General features: G+C 43.9%; 1 protein-coding gene across 4 annotated transcripts in view; it reads right to left on the minus strand.

Moving 5' to 3' along the window:
- BLNK (B cell linker) overlaps window positions 1–17,675 on the minus strand; it is an 82,442-nt gene that overhangs the window by 41,683 nt on the left and 23,084 nt on the right. For all 4 annotated transcript variants that reach the window (XM_061402944.1, XM_061402945.1, XM_061402942.1 and 1 more), the window contains exons 3-4: window positions 13,728–13,777; window positions 1,267–1,307 (exon numbers count right to left, since the gene is read on the minus strand). In XM_061402944.1, the coding sequence (XP_061258928.1) occupies window positions 1,267–1,307; window positions 13,728–13,777 (91 nt within the window). The remainder of the gene's footprint in view (window positions 1–1,266; window positions 1,308–13,727; window positions 13,778–17,675) is intronic.

The raw sequence follows: 17,675 nt of genomic DNA on the forward strand, positions 1-17,675 counted from the left end.
CCAGCTTCTTGAACTTTGCTTCAGATGTGACTTGGTGGTGTTGCCAGCAGGGGGCGCAGCTGCAGCGCTTCTGAGGGATCAGTGCCTCCCTCAGAAGTTCCTCCTACTGGGTGACCCAGAGAGAAGCCACCTCCTTCCTTCTTTGTAAAAATCTTTTCTCTGCAGTTGAAAAGGGAGGAACTCCGGTCTCCTAATACTCTGAATAAAATCCAGGTGGGTGTAAACAGTGTGAAGCTGGGCTCAGGCTGAGTTCTGGGCACTGGACAGGAGTCCTGGGTTTTCGTTCTACCGGGCCGCTGAGAAATTGAGACTGTCAGAGTCATTTTCATGTTCTTGGCCTCAGTTTCCACAGGGGATATGTGGTTGTATGGAGGCCCTCTGGGATCCCTTCCAGACATGAAGCTCACAGACTAGAGAAGACTAACTTTCTGCGGGAATATGATATATGAGGAATTGTCATTGTGCCCAGGAGTTTTTAAGATGTCTTGTCTCTTGAAGACTCAGCCCCAAAGAGCTCTGTGGGCTGCAGAGCCGTCTTGAAGGGGTTCACAGTTAATTCAGACACACCACTCCAATGTCGTCAAGGTCAGGGAGGGCCCTCTCAACCTGAAGCCCTCCGAGTCTGTTCACATCCTCTTGGTCATAGCAAGCCTCTTGGGTTTGAAAAACCTGGTTCTGAGATCTGGGTTTGAGACTTTTGGAACCGCAAGTACTTACCCTCTCCATGCCTTGGTTTCTTCACCTATAAAATGGGCAAGACTGATGTCCAAACTGTTTAACCACTAATACGGCTCAGGTACTGACCATGACCTTGAGGAGGGTCCCAGAGGCTCCCTGATGTGCCAGGCATTCATGCTTCAGTTGTTGGTTTGATTAGGGCTCCTGGCAGGGACCAAGCAGTGATGGGGCACTGGGGAATTCAGGGCAAAAGCATTTGCCAACTGATTGGGAAATATTCAAACACTTAAACATCTTTTTTTGGTTCTGCATACCAGTAGAAAATGGGGATAAGAATGCCGACTCATAGGGCTGTGGTGAGGATTACATGAAGTGGTAGGTGTAAAGCTCCTAGCCCGGCACAATGTGGTATTGGCCCAAGTCAACCTAGTGCTGTCTCGCCTATTCGTGGCCCTTCCAGCCCAGCTATCTCCCCTCTGTGATGGGCAGCTGAACACCAGCATTTCATTCAGAAACAAGTCCTTATAAAGACCTCCCAGGGGCCATGGTGAAAATGGTACCCTTCTCGTCCCAGGAACAAATACTCACGAAGTCATCTGACCACTGCTCCTCTTCGTCGGCTGGGCTCTCTGAAATGGCATGTTGGAAGCAAAATGAACAATATAAATTTTTGCCGGCCAGCTCCACCCTGTCCACAAGCACCCTGCACCTGCCTGCCCTGCCCCTGAGCCACATGCTCCCATCTGCCAGGCCTGAGACAGTTATTACAGTCATCTCACACTCATTCCTTTTGAATCCTTTTCTAAAAAACAGTCAATTTTTGAAGTATTAGTAAAAGTCCCACTAGGGCAGAGAAACGGTAACTCTGACCCTTAACGGTCTTTGTCAAGAGACATTTTTGGACCTTAGAATAGCAATCCATACTGTCCTGCTTCCTCACATTTTTTTTTAATCAATATGTGGATGGTGTAGTAGGAAGAGCCCTGGACAGGGAGTCAGAGAGACCTAAATTCTCATCCGGGCTCTAACTTCTCTGGACCTCCTCAATTTTTAGATCTATGATATAAAATTCAAGATCTCTAAAAGGGGATCACTTCCAAGATTCTCTCTGGCTCTAACACTGACTTTTTTATTAAAAAAAAATTTTCCCCGATGTGTTAATACATGCTGGGCAATATTATCAGAGCTTTGTATTCACTTCACTTTCTCAAAAACCTTATGAGGAAACTGAGGCCTAGAGAAGATGAAATCATTTGCCCAAGATCATGTAGTAAATGGTAAAGTCAGGAGTTGAGCCCTGCAGGTTGACTGACTTCCAAGTGCATGCTCTGAACCTCAGTGCCATGCTGCTCTTGCTCTCCTTGGGCTTCAGGCTGCAGCCACTGTCTTAGGCTCTACAGCAGGTGTAAAAATGGATGTGACAGGTCTTGTGTAGCTTATGATCTTGAAGAATGAAATAGGCCTGGATTATGACAGCCAAGGAGACTATTTGACCCCTTTTCTTCCAAAACACATTTGGAGTTTGAGAAGCTTAGCATCAATCCCATCACATAAACTGACCTTAGAGGCTAAATAAAATTCTCTCACTCTGACCCAAGTTCAGATGGTAGAGTGGCTTCAATGAGTGCACCATAGAGGATCACATCTTCCCTCCTACCCCACTGAGCAGCTGTGGCTAGAGGACTTGGTGGATGGTCCCTGAATCCCCCAGAACCTCAATAGAAACTTTTCCTGCCATTTCTGTCACAGGAGACCACTGACTCTAGCTCTAGGCCATTCCACAGAGGCACAAGGAAAAAAATTACGGAGATGAAGTGAAAGCAGGAAGGAGGTCTTGTATCAGAACGACCACATTTTAAGAAATGACAGCAACAGCAACTCTCTCTTGAGAAAAACATGATAGACAAAAAGAAGGAGCTTCATTCTACAAGTGGATCAAACTTTGACATTAACAGAAAATAAGTCTTATGAAATTATTCTCTGGGCTGACATATACCAAATGACAGTGTATTCTGATCACTAAGTTGCCAAGAATCCTTAGAAGAATAGATGAACGAGTCTTCTTCCCAATATGCCAATATTGGCCCAGTGGGGAGTAAGTTTCTAATACCTTAAGTCTGAGGATAACTGAAGGTCAAAACATACAGCAGCAAGATGCTATTGTTTCAACTATTTAAAACAAAAACATTTATAAGATATTTTTATAAGACACACTTCCTTGCCTTGGTCAACCCTGGAGTCAGGATCCACTTGATCATCAGCTAGTGGAAAAAGCAGTTGTAGCTGTCATCTAACTAGTTTTCCTGTCTCTATGATCTTCAATTCGTCCTTCCAACTGTTTCTAGTTATTTTCTTAAAATAGAAATTGGCTCATGCTGCCCCTTTCCTTAAAAACCATCACTGGCTCCCTACGGGATAAAGTCGAGCTTCTGTGTCAACGCATTCACACACCTGTACCTGCCGTCCCTGCCTCGCTCACTTACAGTGATGCCGGAGAGCTTGCTCTTCCATCCTGGGCTTCTGATAGTCCTCCACGCTGCTCATGCTGCTCCCCCCAGCCCATCTCCCTTCTTCCGTGCAAACCCCTGGCATCCCTCCTCCATGAGGCCCTCTCCAGTCCCTCTGGGTTATGGGTTATGACCTCGTAGATGCTGCCGGCACCTTGTGACATGTACTTCATCCTGCCCTAAGAGACACAATTTAGTGTCTCTTTGTACTGAAAAGCAAGACCTATTTATCTTTGGGTCTGGATGCCATTTTGCATTTGTAATTCTGCACTAATACTGAAATAAAAGCACAAGCCAGTAAATGAATTGAATGAGTGAAAATGAGGATAGTAATAAGAGATTCCATCATTGACTATTTCCTGCATGCTGGGTGCTAGGGGAAGTATTATGAATGTATTTCTTTGTTTATCATCAAAACAGTCTCTGTCGTAGGTGCCTTATTATCTGTTTTATAGTCAAGGAAACTGAGGCTAAGAGAGGTTGCAAAACCTGTCTGAGGCACATGGCTAGTGAGTGTGGGGACTGGATTGGAGGCCAGGCTGTGTTGGCTTCTGCAGCTGAAATCTCATGTGAACGGCCTGGCCATCCGCTGAACATTCAGATAAAACCCAGGAGAAACATCAATGCCCCAATCCAGGCATTGTGGTGCATCGAGGCAGAAAACAGAGAAAAGCATCAGGAGGTGGAGGTTATTTGCGTGGTGCCCCACCTTCCCCCAGCCACATCTGTCTTCTGGCACAGCATCACACTCATCAAGTTATACGTAGCAAGCCATTGCCCAGACCGAAAAGCATAGCAATCCAAAGTACTAGATCCAAGTAGTGGGTGGTTTTCAGCATCTCAGGGAGACTACCAATATGTGCGGGTGGTAGTTTTAGACCCAAGCTCCCTGGGTTCAGATCCTGACTCTGCTCTTTATTACCTGCTTGGCAATGGACCAGTCCCTTAATTGTTTAAAGCTCAATTTCCTCGTCTGTAAAACAAGGATAAGAATAGTGCCTGCCTCATGTTTTTATGAGAATCAAGTAATATAATACATGTGAAATGTTTTGCAAAGCCTGACCACATTAAATGCTATTTAATGTTACTCATTGTTGTCTTAATAAATCCTCAAAATGATACCAATTCATTTCACTCTAATGGTAATCACACAGCATTGTTACCACAAAGAAATGGATCCAAGAACCCTCTAGTATGTAGTCAGTGAAATTTTCAGGAGGGTAAGTTCAAGCTGAATATGGGCCAGATGGTGTGGGGTTGCAGCCCCTCCTAGGGAGCTGAGATGTTGGCTGGGCCTCCTTGTCAGGGAAAGCCTTTTCTGTTGTGTTATGTAACTGGTTTGGGGTTTAGCCTATTTACTGTGTCATAATCCCAGGCTTCCCTGGTGGCTCAGATGTTAAAGAATCTGCCTGGAATGCAGGAGACCTGGGTTCAATCCCTGGGTCGGGAAGATCCCCTGAAGAAGGAAATGGCAACCCCTTCCAGTATTCTGGCCTGGAGAATTCCATGAACTATATAATGGGGTTGCAAAGAGTCAGACATGACTGAGTGACTTTCACTTCACTCACTCTCTCCACCAGTGGTAAAGAATCTGCCTGCCAATGCAGGAGGCGTAAGAACATGAGTTTGATACCTGGGTCAGGAAGATTCTCTGGAGAAGAAAATGGCAACCCACTCCAGTATTCTTGCCTGCAGAATTCCATGGACAGAGGAGCCTGGTGAGCTACAGTCCTCTGGGTCTCAAAGAGCTGGACACAACTGAGCATGCACACACACACACACACACACACATGCATAATTCTCACAATAACCTGAGGGATAGACATACTTATCTCCAGATAAGGAATGTGAGGCTCAAGGAAGTTACAAAACTTTCCTAGGTTCAGTGATTAAGGGGCAAAGCCAGGATTCTGACCCAGGCCCAAAAACCCCAGAGGCTGAGATCTTCTCACTGAGCCCAGCCTCTACAAGAAATAAAAGACCTAGAATCTAGAGAAACTTTCACGGATCAGACTGAGGACAATCTGAGGTGGTATAAAATTTCCTGGTGTATGTCCAGCAGCCGATCATAATTCCAGGTGCTGGAGGAATTTGGAGAAACGTGCACTCATTGAGGGCCGAGAGGTTACTGAGGCCGTGTGCCCCAGGCAGGCTGGAACTAGGCCTTAAAAGAGAATGGTGATGAAGGAGGGTGTTCTCCTTCCACCCTCAGGATGGGGGCTTAGGTGTCAGTTCCAGAAGCACAGCTTAGCCAGTGGAAGGAAGGGGCATCCATAAGGCACAGCCATGCACAGAATGGATGAGCTGCACTGGAGAATCACAGGGAAATACGCTGACAGGTAAATAAAGCTCGGTTCTCTGCCAGGCAGGGAGATGTTCCAGCCTCAGTGGGTACTGCATTTTCCAGTGACAAGGTGGAGAGGGGCAGGCTGACAAGGATGGTGTTTGAGTAACCTTGACAACCCACTCCAGTATTCTTGCCTGGAAAATCCCATGGGCAGAGGAGCCTCGTGGGCTACAGTCCAAAAGGTCACAAAGAGTCGGACATGATTGATGACTAATACAAAGGTGTGATGAGACCGAGTCTGAACCAGACTGGGGGTTCTTGGGAATGGGGAGACATGGCTGGAAGGACAGTAAAGGACTCTGTGTTGAGAGCTTGAGGGAAAGGGTAAAGGAGAGGGTGTGGATGTAGTCTCTTGCTTGGGTGTCCTCGGGGGCACCAGAGACGCTGGGTGGGCCTGGTGATCTCCGAGTGATGGGCACTGAGGTGCACTCCACAACTGCGTGTCCACACATGTCCTCCACTCTGGCCCTGATCTCACTCTAGAGGCTGTGCTCTGGGCCACTGGGCCCTGCACAGTTCTCCTCTTGCAGAGCGGGATGCAAGCAACCAGTGGGGAGACTTGCAGTACGACACAGGAAGAAGAGAGGAAGGAGGGTGGTCTAGCTGCGGTGGTGGGGACAGACACAGGGAAGGAACGGAAAGAGGAACTACCGAGGCTGCGGGGGAGGCAGCGAGCTGACAGTCCCTCTGGGTACACCCAGAGGAGAAAGGGATGTGACTTGGTGTGCGGAGCTGAGGCCAAAGCTAGCCTCTGCCAGACTGACTGGGAGTGGTAACTTGCATTTAAACCCTTAACATCTTAGAAATTCCCTTTATCTGTATGATCATTCACCTTTCACAGGGCCCTGTAGGGGAAAGGGTCCTGACTCAGGTATCAGCTGTCTGTATGACCTCGGGCATTCCTTGTGCCTCTGTGGTCTCCAGTGTCCCTAAGATGAGAAGTTTGGATTGGGTGATCTCTCAGGACTTTCTAGGTTTTAAAATACCTTTGAGTGCAAGTTTCATTCCTCTATTCTTAGTTGCATGAGTCAGAACTGATGTTGAATACAGCTCTTCCCATGTTCAGCTTTGTTGGTACCAGTTAGAAGTAACGAGGGAGACAAAAGATCAAATGAATGCTAGCTTTACTAGGGACACCAGGACACGAGAAAAAGCAAGCTATATTTCATTCTCAAAAGCAAGTATGTTTCAGGCAAAGGGTTGTTATGCATGCCTTGTGCTTCTGTGGTGGGCATTTACTCAGCGATCGCTTTCTAAAGTGTCTTCCTTTGCCCTGAGGTCTCCCTACTTTATCATTGCTCTGATCTCCTCCCTGCATGACATCAGTGGGGGAGGAGAAGGTGGCCCTCTAAGGACATGACAACAGCCCCTGGGTATCAGGGCCCTAGGGTACAGGGAGAGAGGCCTGTTCAGTTCTGACCTCTCGGGGGTTTGAAGAGTGACCAGAGGAACTTCTGCAGTGACCCCAGAAGATTCTGGGTGCACCACAATTGGTCTCCCCTTCCCACCCTCCCTCTCTAGCCAGACCTCAGACTCAGAGATACAGGAAGCTGTTCAACTCTGAAAGTTCAAGAAGCAGGTGGCTTCTTGAACTTAATATTAGAAGCTCTGGGGCTTTCAGGATAATAAATAAGAAATATCCTGGAAAATTGTAACCATCCTAAATTGGGTCAAAGGGAGGAACAATGGAATGGAAGCCTGGGGTGGGTCTTTTTTAGTGGACAGGTTACTGAATGTTCCTGAGACACATTTCCCTCATTTGTGAAACCAAGATAGCCATTTCTATTTAATGCACTAATGAGAGATTAGGGTGCTAGTGGTAAAGAACCCACCTGCCAACGCAGGAGACATAAGAGTTTGATCCCTGGGTCAGGAAGATCCCCTGGAGGAGGAAATGGCAACCCACTCCAGTATTCATCTCTGGAGAATACCATGGACAGAAGAGCCTGGCAGGCTACAATCCAGAGGGTCACAAAGAATCAGACATGACTGAAGTAATTTAGCACAAGCACAATGAGAGATTAAATGAGCAAAGCTATGGTTTTTTCAGTAGTTATGTATGGATGTGAGAGCTGGGCCATAAAGAAAGCTGTTCAGTTCAGTCGCTTAGTCGTGTCTGACTCTTTGAGACCCCATGAACCGCAGCACACCAGGCCTCCCTGTCCATCACCAACTCCTGGAGTCCACGCAAACCCATGTCCATCGAGTTGATGATGCCATCCAACCATCTCATCCTCTGTCATCCCCTTCTCCTCCTGCCCTCAATCTTTCCCAGCATCAGGGTCTTTTCAAATGAGTCAGCTCTTCGTGTCAGGTGGCCAAAGTATTGGAGTTTCAGCTTCAACATCAGTCCTTCCAATGAACACCCAGGACTGACCTCCCTTAGGATGGACTGGTTGGATCTCCTTGCAGTCCAAGGGACTCTCAAGAGTCTTCTCCAACACCACAGTTCAAAAGCATCAATTCTTTGGCGCTCAGCTTTCTTTATAGTCCAACTCTCACATCCATACATGACCACTGGAAGGAAAGCTGAGTGGTGAAGAATTGATACTTTTGAACTGTGGTGTTGGAAAAGACTCTTGAGACTGCCTTGGACTGCAAGAAGATCCAACCAGTCAATCCTAAAGGAAATCAGTCCTGAATGTTTATTGGAAGGACTGACGCTGAAGTTGAAACTCCAATACTTTGGCCACCTGATGTGAAGACCTGACTAATTAAAAAAGACCTTGATCCTGGGAAAGATTGAAGGCAGGAGGAGAAGGGGATGACAGAAGATGAGATAGTTGGAACAACATCACTAACTCGATGGACATGAGTTTGAGCAAGCTCCAGGAGTTGGTGATGGACAAGAAAGTCTGGCGTGCTGCAGTCCATGGGGTTGCAAAGAGTTAGACTGACTGAGTGAATGAACTGAACTGAACTGAATGTCTATAAAGAGCTTAGCACAATGTCCAGGTCAGAGTAAACACCCAGTATGTTCTGAATAGCTTCCCTTCCCCCAGCAATGCCAGCTGCACCGGAATAATAGTTTGCTTGGTGGACCGTGATGTTCCTGCAAACAATGTTCTTTCCTCAGAGCCCAAGTAGATTGTGGGGTCTGGAGTGAAAGCAGCAGGCTGCACACTGGCCTGACCTGCTTGCATCTGTAGGAGGTCCAGGCCTCCACTGTTTGTAAGATTCAAGCTTTGTCCTTCCGCCTTCTAATGAGAGGGACTGATGACACTTCTGCTGACCCCTATGGAGCTCTGGCCATTTCTATCCTCTGCTTTCTGAAGGTCAGCATCACCAAGGTCAACACACTCTCCACCTTGGCTTAATGGGTTTGGGAAGCCATTAGCTTCCTGGACTGGACAGAGGACATAAATCTATCATCCAGAGGAAACAGGTGGGGCTGCTTCAGAAGTCTTGGGTGGACCAAATCTGCATAGGCCTCTAGGAAGCACTTGACTGGCTTTCTGGACTCAGGAGGTCTGGCGGGCTAGTATCTCCAAACACTGGGGCCTCCAATGTCCTTGAAGACTCTATGGGTTCAGGGGAAACTGTCAGGGCTGGTTTCTGAGGCCCCAGCTTGCAGCTGCACAAGGACCTCAAGGCTCTGGAAAAATAGCCCAAAATGCTCCTGGGACATGAGTTGGGGGGGGTGGGCAGGAAGTGGCAAGGGGGGTACCAACTGCAAGTGATGATGGTAGTCTTGCCAAAAGGACCTTTTCCAGGGATTGAGTGTAAAAGCAGGGAGACTAAGCAAGACTATATTGATCTGTTGAAACGATAGGACGAATTTTGGAGATTCTAGAATTTTAATAGATTTGTCTTTCAGTTTAGGAGAATCAATAAGGACAGAGTTGGTGATTTATAGCAGGCCTTCTCAAATTTAATATACATTCAAACTCTCTGGAGTTCTTGTTAAAACACAAATTCTGATCCAGCAGTTCTAGGGTTGAGCAGAGATTCTGCATTTCTAACAAGCTCCTGGGTGATGCTGATGCTGCCAGGCTAGGAATTACATTTTGGGGGCTTCCCTGGTGGCTCAGACGGAAAAGAATCTGCCTGCAGTGGCGGCAACCTGGGTTCGATCCTGGGTCGGGAAGATCCCTTGGAGAAGGAACTGGTAACCCACTTCAGTATTGTTGCTTGGAGAAACCCACAGACAGAGGAGCCTGGTGGGCTACAGTCCATAGGGTCACACAGAGTCAGATATGACTGAGCGACTAGCACACGTACACACATTCACACACACACACACACACACACACAGCAAAGACTTAGAAGACCTGACCACATTTCAGTGTCATAAGAGAGATAAAGTACAAAGGTACTGATATCAAGACTATTTGGGGAGTTTCAGGGAAGATAGCAGGTGTCTGAGGTCAAGCAAGGGAACATTTCTGAGCATCAGGGAGATTGAAAGCAGTGGAGTCCTAAAGTTAGGGAAGATTAGGAGAGACTGCTTCATCATTAGGCCCTGGCCTCCCAGGACTTGTTTCTGACAGAGTGTTAGCTCTGGTGAGAACTTAACAGGTTTTCTGGTTCAGCCCTGCATGACTGAGAAACGAGAAAAGAGTTGTCCAAGATTACACAGCCATTTAGTGCCTGAACCTTGAAGGATCTTGTTTGTGGGCCCTCTTGATGATGATGTAAAACCATGAAAATATTTAGGCAAAGGTATTTCAGAACAGTTTTCTGGTGGAGACTGAAAAGACCCCATGAAATTAATAATTCAGGAGACTGCCTAGAGGCTTTTGTTCTAGGACAAGCAAGAGATGAGCAGAGTCTGAGCTATAACTTTGTAATATAGAAAGGAGCAAAAATATTTGAGAGATATTTAAAGAGAATAAATAAGATTTAGAGTTTGATTTTCTTTTTTTTTTTTTTTGTAGAGGTTGAGTGAAGAGGAGGAATCAAGGATGATCTCCAGCATGTGTGGTTAGGCAAAAGGGTAAATAAATCGTGAATGCTCCCTGTCTTCTGCCCAAGTAAAAGGTAGAGGAAAAGAAGGGACCTGGGCGAGGGGATGAGCAAGGAGACAGCTGAGTGTGAGAGGACCATCAGGAGACATCCACCCTAAAGTCAGAGAGATCGAATTGCCTGAGCTCCTAATGTTTGTGTTCAGCATCTCCAGTGCCACTGGGTCATCTACAAAGTAACAAATGGTCCTGCTAACTCTCCAGGTTTCAAATTGAATGGCACCCTCTCAGAGAGACCTTCCCTGACTACTCAAGTTGTTCCCCTACCCTATACAGATTCCCTATCACTGCATCTGCCACCTTCCTTCACAGCAGTTACCACATTTGGATATTTGTGTTTACCAGTTTGCATTCTGATTTATTATCTGATTCCCCACTAGTCATTAGGTTCTTTTAGGTCCAGGACTATATTTTGTTTCTCGTTACATATCTAGCACAGTGAGTATCAAACAGGACATTCGTGTAATATTTGTGGAGTTAATCAAAGAATGTGTGGTACAGCTGAAGCACCTGGAGATGTTTATTTTAGAAAGAAACCATTCAAATGACCTAACATCTTATTCTATTCCTTGAAGTTGCACAGAATAACTCTATTTCCACTTTTTAGAATTTTTAAAATCTTGCATTGTGTGGCTAGCAGGACAGACTTAGGAAGCCACAGGAAATGGATCACATCTACATTGCTCCAGGGCTGTTTCTTCCTGATGGGCTCAAACAGGCTTGGGAGGTCATCACAGGAGGTTTCCAAGTGGAAAGGGAGCCCTGTGTGTGGTGTGTGGGAGTGGGGTAACTTTAAGCAATGGATTGGATGTTAGACTATATGACCTCTGGGCCCCCTTTTAAACCTGAGACCCCATGATTCCATATTTTTCAATCAAGCCTTTGGGCTTAACAGGTGCAGTCTACTTTGATTTCTTTTCTTTTTTGGAACTTTGAGGGGGAAAATATATCTGTTTTTATAAATTTTTGATTAGGTAGATTTTAGACAAGACTGGGTATGTTCAAGGTGATATGGCCATAGACAAAATGGGTAGATTTTAAAGGTCAGGGTACTTAATTTTTTTAGCTCCAAATTGCAAAGGAATCCCCGGCCAACTGTCTAGACTTGCTGACTGATTGGCAGTGTGAGGTCAATAAATCCTCTCTCACCTAAAGAGTTCTAAAAAGTGGTCCCGTGAGTAAGTGACCAGACCTGGAATGCTGGTCAGCATTTCTCAGTGTGATAAAATTTCATTAGTGCTCAAGGAAAATTCAACTATCTGATTTAATACTATCTTGATCAGTGGTAGAGAAAAATAAAGTAGTCATCATTCTTTAAGGTTGAGGTTTGGTTTCAGTTGTCATTCTGTAGAGGAAGAGTTATCATCAGTGTCTGTAGTCCTGTGGTTCTCAATGAGGGCTGGATAGACCTGTCCACATCCAGGACATCCTTATATTTTAGAAAGTAAATGAGATTTTAGACCTACCTGCCCAATGCATCTTTTCTAGACAAGGAAATTGTGATGGAAAATCTATTTAGCTTCAGTTCAGTTCAGTTCAGTCGCTCGGTCGTGTCCAACTCTTTGCGACCCCAGGGACTGCAGCACACCAGGCTTCCCTGTCTATCACCAACTTCTGGAGCTCGCTCAAACTCATGTCCATCGAGTCGGTGATGCCATCCAACCATCTCATCCTCTGTCGTCCCCTTCTCCTCCTGCCTTCAATCTTTCCCAGCATCAGGGTCTTTTCAAATGAGTCAGTTCTTTGCATCAGGTGGCCAAAGAATTGGAGTTTCAGCTTCAACATCAGTCCTTCCAATGAATATCCAGGATTGATTTCCTTTAGGATGGACTGGTTGGATCTCCTTGCAGTCCAAGGGACTCTCAAGAGTCTTCTCCAACACCACAATTCAAAAGTATCAATTCTTCAGTGCTCAGCTTTCTTTATAGTCCAACTCTCACATCCATACATGACTACTGGAAAAACCATAGCTTTGACTAGATGGACTTTTGTTGGCAAAGTAATATCTCTGCTTTTTAATATGCTGTCTAGGTTGGTCATAGCTTTTCTTCCAAGGAACATCTACAGTGATTGTGGAGCCCTAAAAAATAAAGTCTCTCACTGTTTCCCCATCTATTTGCCATGAACTGATGGGACTGGATGCCATGATCTTAGTTTTCCGAATGTTGAGTTTTAAACCAACTTTTTCACTCTCCTCTTTCACTTTCATCAAGAGGCTCTTTAGTTCTTCGCTTTCTGCCATAAGAGTGGTGTTATCTGCATATCTGAGGTTATTGATATTTCTCCTGGAAATCTTGATTCCAGCTTATGCTTTCTCAAGCCCAGTGTTTCTCATGATGTACTCTGCATATATGTTAAATAAGCAGGGTGACAATATACAGCCTTGACGAACTCCTTTCCCGATTTGGAACCAGCCTGCTGTTCCATGTCCAGTTCTAACTGTTGCTTCTTGACCTGCAAACAGATTTCTCAGGAGGCAGGTCAGGTGGTCTGGTATTCCCATCTCTTGAAGAATTTTCCACAGTTTGTTGTGATCCACACAGTCAAAGGTTTTGGTGTACTTAGCTTTCTGTTGTCATAAACCTACCCATCTCCAGGCTAACTCCTCTCTCCTGACAAAGTTAATCCTAGTTGGAATGGGGTTGCAGGGCTAAAACTTGGAGAAGATTGAGTAACTATGTGCCATCAGGAATTTATTCCACGTACCCTGTGCTCCCCCTACCCCGCCCTGCCCCCAACCTCATGGACCCTCAAGTATCTGTTTTAACAATTCTCTATCTAGGAAGCCTTCCATTCCCTACTTTCGCCACATTCTCCACCTCAAATTAGATTAGATACTGTTGCTATGTACTTCCATAGAACTTTGTGCTTCCCCATCACACTGAATTGTAATTGCTTTTAAAATCATCTATCTTCCCTTCTAGACTATAAATTCTGTGAGTATGGAGACCATATCTGTCTTATTTTCATTGTGTTTTTACCTAAGACTCTGTATATGCCTGTCACATGGAAGTTGCTTAATACATATTTGATCAATAGATGAGTGGATGGATGGATGGGTGGATGGATGGACAGATAGAAGGACCATTATATCTCCACTATAGTCAGATTACTCTTAAAATTAGAATGGGCTCTTTTGTTTTCAAATGAGTAGAACAGTGTTCCCTTTTCAAGAAGGAATTATGAACATTAGGTTAGTCAAGAGTCCAAGTAGTTTAGAAATACTCTTACCTGGGGCATAGTCCCTCCGAGGAACACTTGGAGGTGCTTTGACTTTCAGCCTGTAGATAACAAATTAGACAGATGATCAGTGAGTAGGACAGCTGTTGTCAAGGCCCATAATAGAAGCAGGTTTAGAGATAATGGGTAGATAACTAACAGAATAATGGCTTCTTTTGAACCCATCACACTGAAAAACTAAATGTACTGTAAATGTAGTGAAGCCATTAGCCAGCATTTCCTGCCTCTGCCCCTCCCCCTCAGTGCACAGTGTGGCTGAAACTTGGCAAAGGTGAGGTCGGGAGGTGAAAGGGCTCTAAGAGGTCAGGAATACTAGTAAGTCCAGAGATCAGAGATTCGAGGACAATAAATGTTGATTGGTTTGATAGGAAGGTAAGAGAAGATGAACTCTATTTTAATAAATAATTCAGTAAATGCTTTAAATAATAAGAAAAATTAGCTATAATCAGCTAAAATGCTGAACTAAAATGTCGTAGGTTGGGATGAAATTATTTTTTGTACTATTGAAAAAAATGTCAAATAAGTGAGCAGTGAGTGTCTCCAGGTTGAGGGTTGTGATGTTTAGATAAAAGCTGAATTGTTTCAAGCACTCTCAAAACTACTATATTTATGCATATACATATGTTCTGAATATTCATAAAGCTTTCCCATTCATTAAAAGGAAAAAACTAAAATTACATTTCAAAACGTATCCCAGTTTTTAGACTTTTTATAACTTTTGACAATGCTTTCCCTTCCATTATTTGAAATGTGTAAGGTTTGTAGTAAGTTATTATTTTTAATAATAGTTAGCATGTTATGTAAGAATGCTTTGCTTAGTGAAATTTAGACATATATAAATAAAACCTATATAAAACCCAGTAGCCTTCATTTACTAAAACATCACATCTGTTTACATAAGCTGTATATAAGCTAATCACTGGGGCTTCCTAGATGGAACTAGTGGTAAAGAACTCGCCTACCAATGCGGAGACACAAGAGACACAGGTTCAGTCCCTGGGTTGAGAAGATCCCCTGGAGGAGGGTGTGAACCCACTCCAGTACTCTTGCCTGAAGAATCCCATGGACAGAGGATCTTGGAGGGATACAGTCCATGGGGTCGCAAAGAGTTGGACACCATTGAAGTGACTTAGAGCACACACACACACACACAGAGAGACAGACACACACAAGGTAACCATTACATACAAAAATATTTCATTTTTGGGGAAAAAGGTGGTACAGAAAATCATGCTTGATTACAAAAAAAAAAAAGGCTGATAAACCAGAACTGTAATGTTGCAAAAATAAGATTAATTATATTTGCCTAGAAATTATTTTTTGTTTCCTAAAGACTCTCCTAGCTATTGTTTCATTCAATTCTCAGCAAGCCAAAAGGGCATGCTGGGAAGACATTGTTGTTAGACCTAGGATGAGGTCCAGAGAGAGGGACTGTCTATGGAGGAAGGAAGAAAGGAAGGGAAGGGAAGAAAAACAAAAACAAAACTGGATCTGGTGCCAGGTCTGTTCATGGAACAGTAAGATTTCAAAAAGCACAAACCAACCATTATATGTTATTGCTGTCTTTTCAAAAAAGGAAAAGAAACTGTATTTTAATACCCCAAAGTGTGAGGTCATCATCTCAGAATAAAGGAGCAATTCAAGAGAGGATCCTTGATCACTGAACATCGACCAGAGATAAGAGGTGTCGTTTGGGCCTCATTGAGGAACCAGCAGCTGCACGCCAACCCTCAACTCTTTATGGGCCTTCTTTTCTCATTCACCCATGAACTGGTGACAACTCTGTCATGCTCTCGTGTTAGGAAACCAGTGTGCTCAACTGTGCTTCCTCCTTTGAAGGTGGCACCTGTGGCTTGGTTTTGAGCCAGAGCCTAAGTTTGGGGCACTTTGACCCAAAAGAGCCATTGACTTCACCAGGGTGATGACTGGGGCAGTCATATTTTCCAAACAGAGAAAAAAACACAGTTTGTCAAGTATTAGGGGATAGTGGGCAGAATGAAATAGAAATTATCTGGGAGAATTTGAGCTCCATGGCTGCTGTAAATTGAATAAGGAGACATTTTATACAAAGGCTTCATATTATTGAAAGAATTGGTATATTGTAAAATTGGCAATTGTGAGATAATTAGTCTAGAATTGCTAGTGATGGAAACAATGACTGGCAGGGTTCTCTATTTCAATGAGATTCTATATGTATTAGAAATAAGAAATGAAAATAGTCACACACACATCTCCCAGTCATAGGAGAGACCATGAAGACAGGTTCTTCTCCTGTATGAGATGACCACTGTCCCTCAAGCAGAAGATCATTTTAACTATTTTGTGATGACCAGTTACACATATTGAAACTCATTTACATTGTATAGCCTAAAAACACCATGAAAAGTGATTTATTACTCTTAAGTTTAGCAAAGGCCAAAAAAGAAAAAATGTACTCTGCTCTAAAGCCACAAGGAAATGAACTTTTATCCACTGTTCGTAGCACCTGCAATTCAGGAGACCTAAGTTGGGAAGTTCAGTTCCTAAGTTGGGAAGATCCCCTAGAGAAGGAAATGGCAACCCACTTCAGTATTCTTGCTTGGAGAACCCCATGGACAGAGGCGCCTGGCAGGCTACCGTTTATGAGGTTGCAAGACTCGGGCATGACTTAATGACTAAACCGCCACCAACCAGTGGTACAAACTTTGGGGGCAGCAATTTGGTAATATCAACCAAAATCTCAAGGGCACAAATCCTATCCAGAAGCTAGAGATTTCATTTCATTAGCTTTCTGGTATACTCAAAAGTCTGCACAGGATATTTATTGAAGTATTATTTATGACAGGTAAACTAAAAGAAATGGCCATAAAACTTTCATAGATATTATCAAATTGTCTTCCAAAATGTACATTTAAACTCCTACTTCAAAGAAATCCACCAGTATATAGCTGGTTAAATAAATGATAATATATTTATAGTAGACTATTAATGATCTGTTTAAAACGTTTATGGTTATTTTTATGTGCTAACAAATAAAAATGCCCATATATAGCATTAATTAAAACCAACAAACAAAGCAACTTGGTAGAATGTGTGTGTGGCATGATGCCACTCATGATGAAACTGTATGCATGTATGTAATGTATATTTAGGGACTACAACTATGCCAATGTGTGTATGTGTGTGTGTAAACATACACATACAGATATTTATACCAAACTCACTCATGCTGTGCCCGTTTCTGGGGAGCAGGTTAGGGTGGGAGTAGGAGAAGGTGAGAGATTTTTACTTCATGCAATTCTGAACTCTTTGATTTTTTTCTCCTAGTGAATCTGTATTACTTTCATAAAAACAAAAAAGCCTTAAACAAAAACTTAACAGAGTACCATTTCCCCTTTCCTCTTGAGTTAATTTCGAGTGGCAAATTCAGGTATGCGTAATGTACAATTTCTATTCTCTGCAAAAACAAAAACAAAACCTTAGAGGTATGTGTCTGTGTGTGTGTATGTGTAGGAAGATTTGGAATTCTAACTTCCCTTCTCCAAGTGTCGATTGAAAACACCATTTTAAGGTCATAATTGAAAAAGCAGAAATCAAAATATGGAAAACAGTTGTGGCATCCTAAAGAAATCAGGCTGTGTTCTTGCAATTTCTCTTTTGAATTTCTCCAAAACAGAAACGCATCCTAGTGGCCCTTAGCTAAGTGGTCAAAGAAGCTGATTGTCTGGCTTCTATAAACGTCTCTTTTGATGTTTGCCAAGCACCTTGAATGACATAACTCAGCTGTCCAGGAGTGAGAGAGAAAAGCAAGGTGCCTGAGTACCAGCCATTCATTCACCATGTTTCCTGAATGCGGGTCTGACCACCATGACTCTAGCCATGAGTAAGAAAGTGTCACATGCTAGAGAGGTTGTCATTCCTCACCCGGGTAACAGGGAACTTCGTTTTCTCCCACTTACT

Source organism: Bos javanicus, chromosome 26 (genome assembly GCF_032452875.1).
Source record: "Bos javanicus breed banteng chromosome 26, ARS-OSU_banteng_1.0, whole genome shotgun sequence".
In the NCBI taxonomy this organism is placed as follows: Eukaryota; Metazoa; Chordata; class Mammalia; order Artiodactyla; family Bovidae; genus Bos; species Bos javanicus.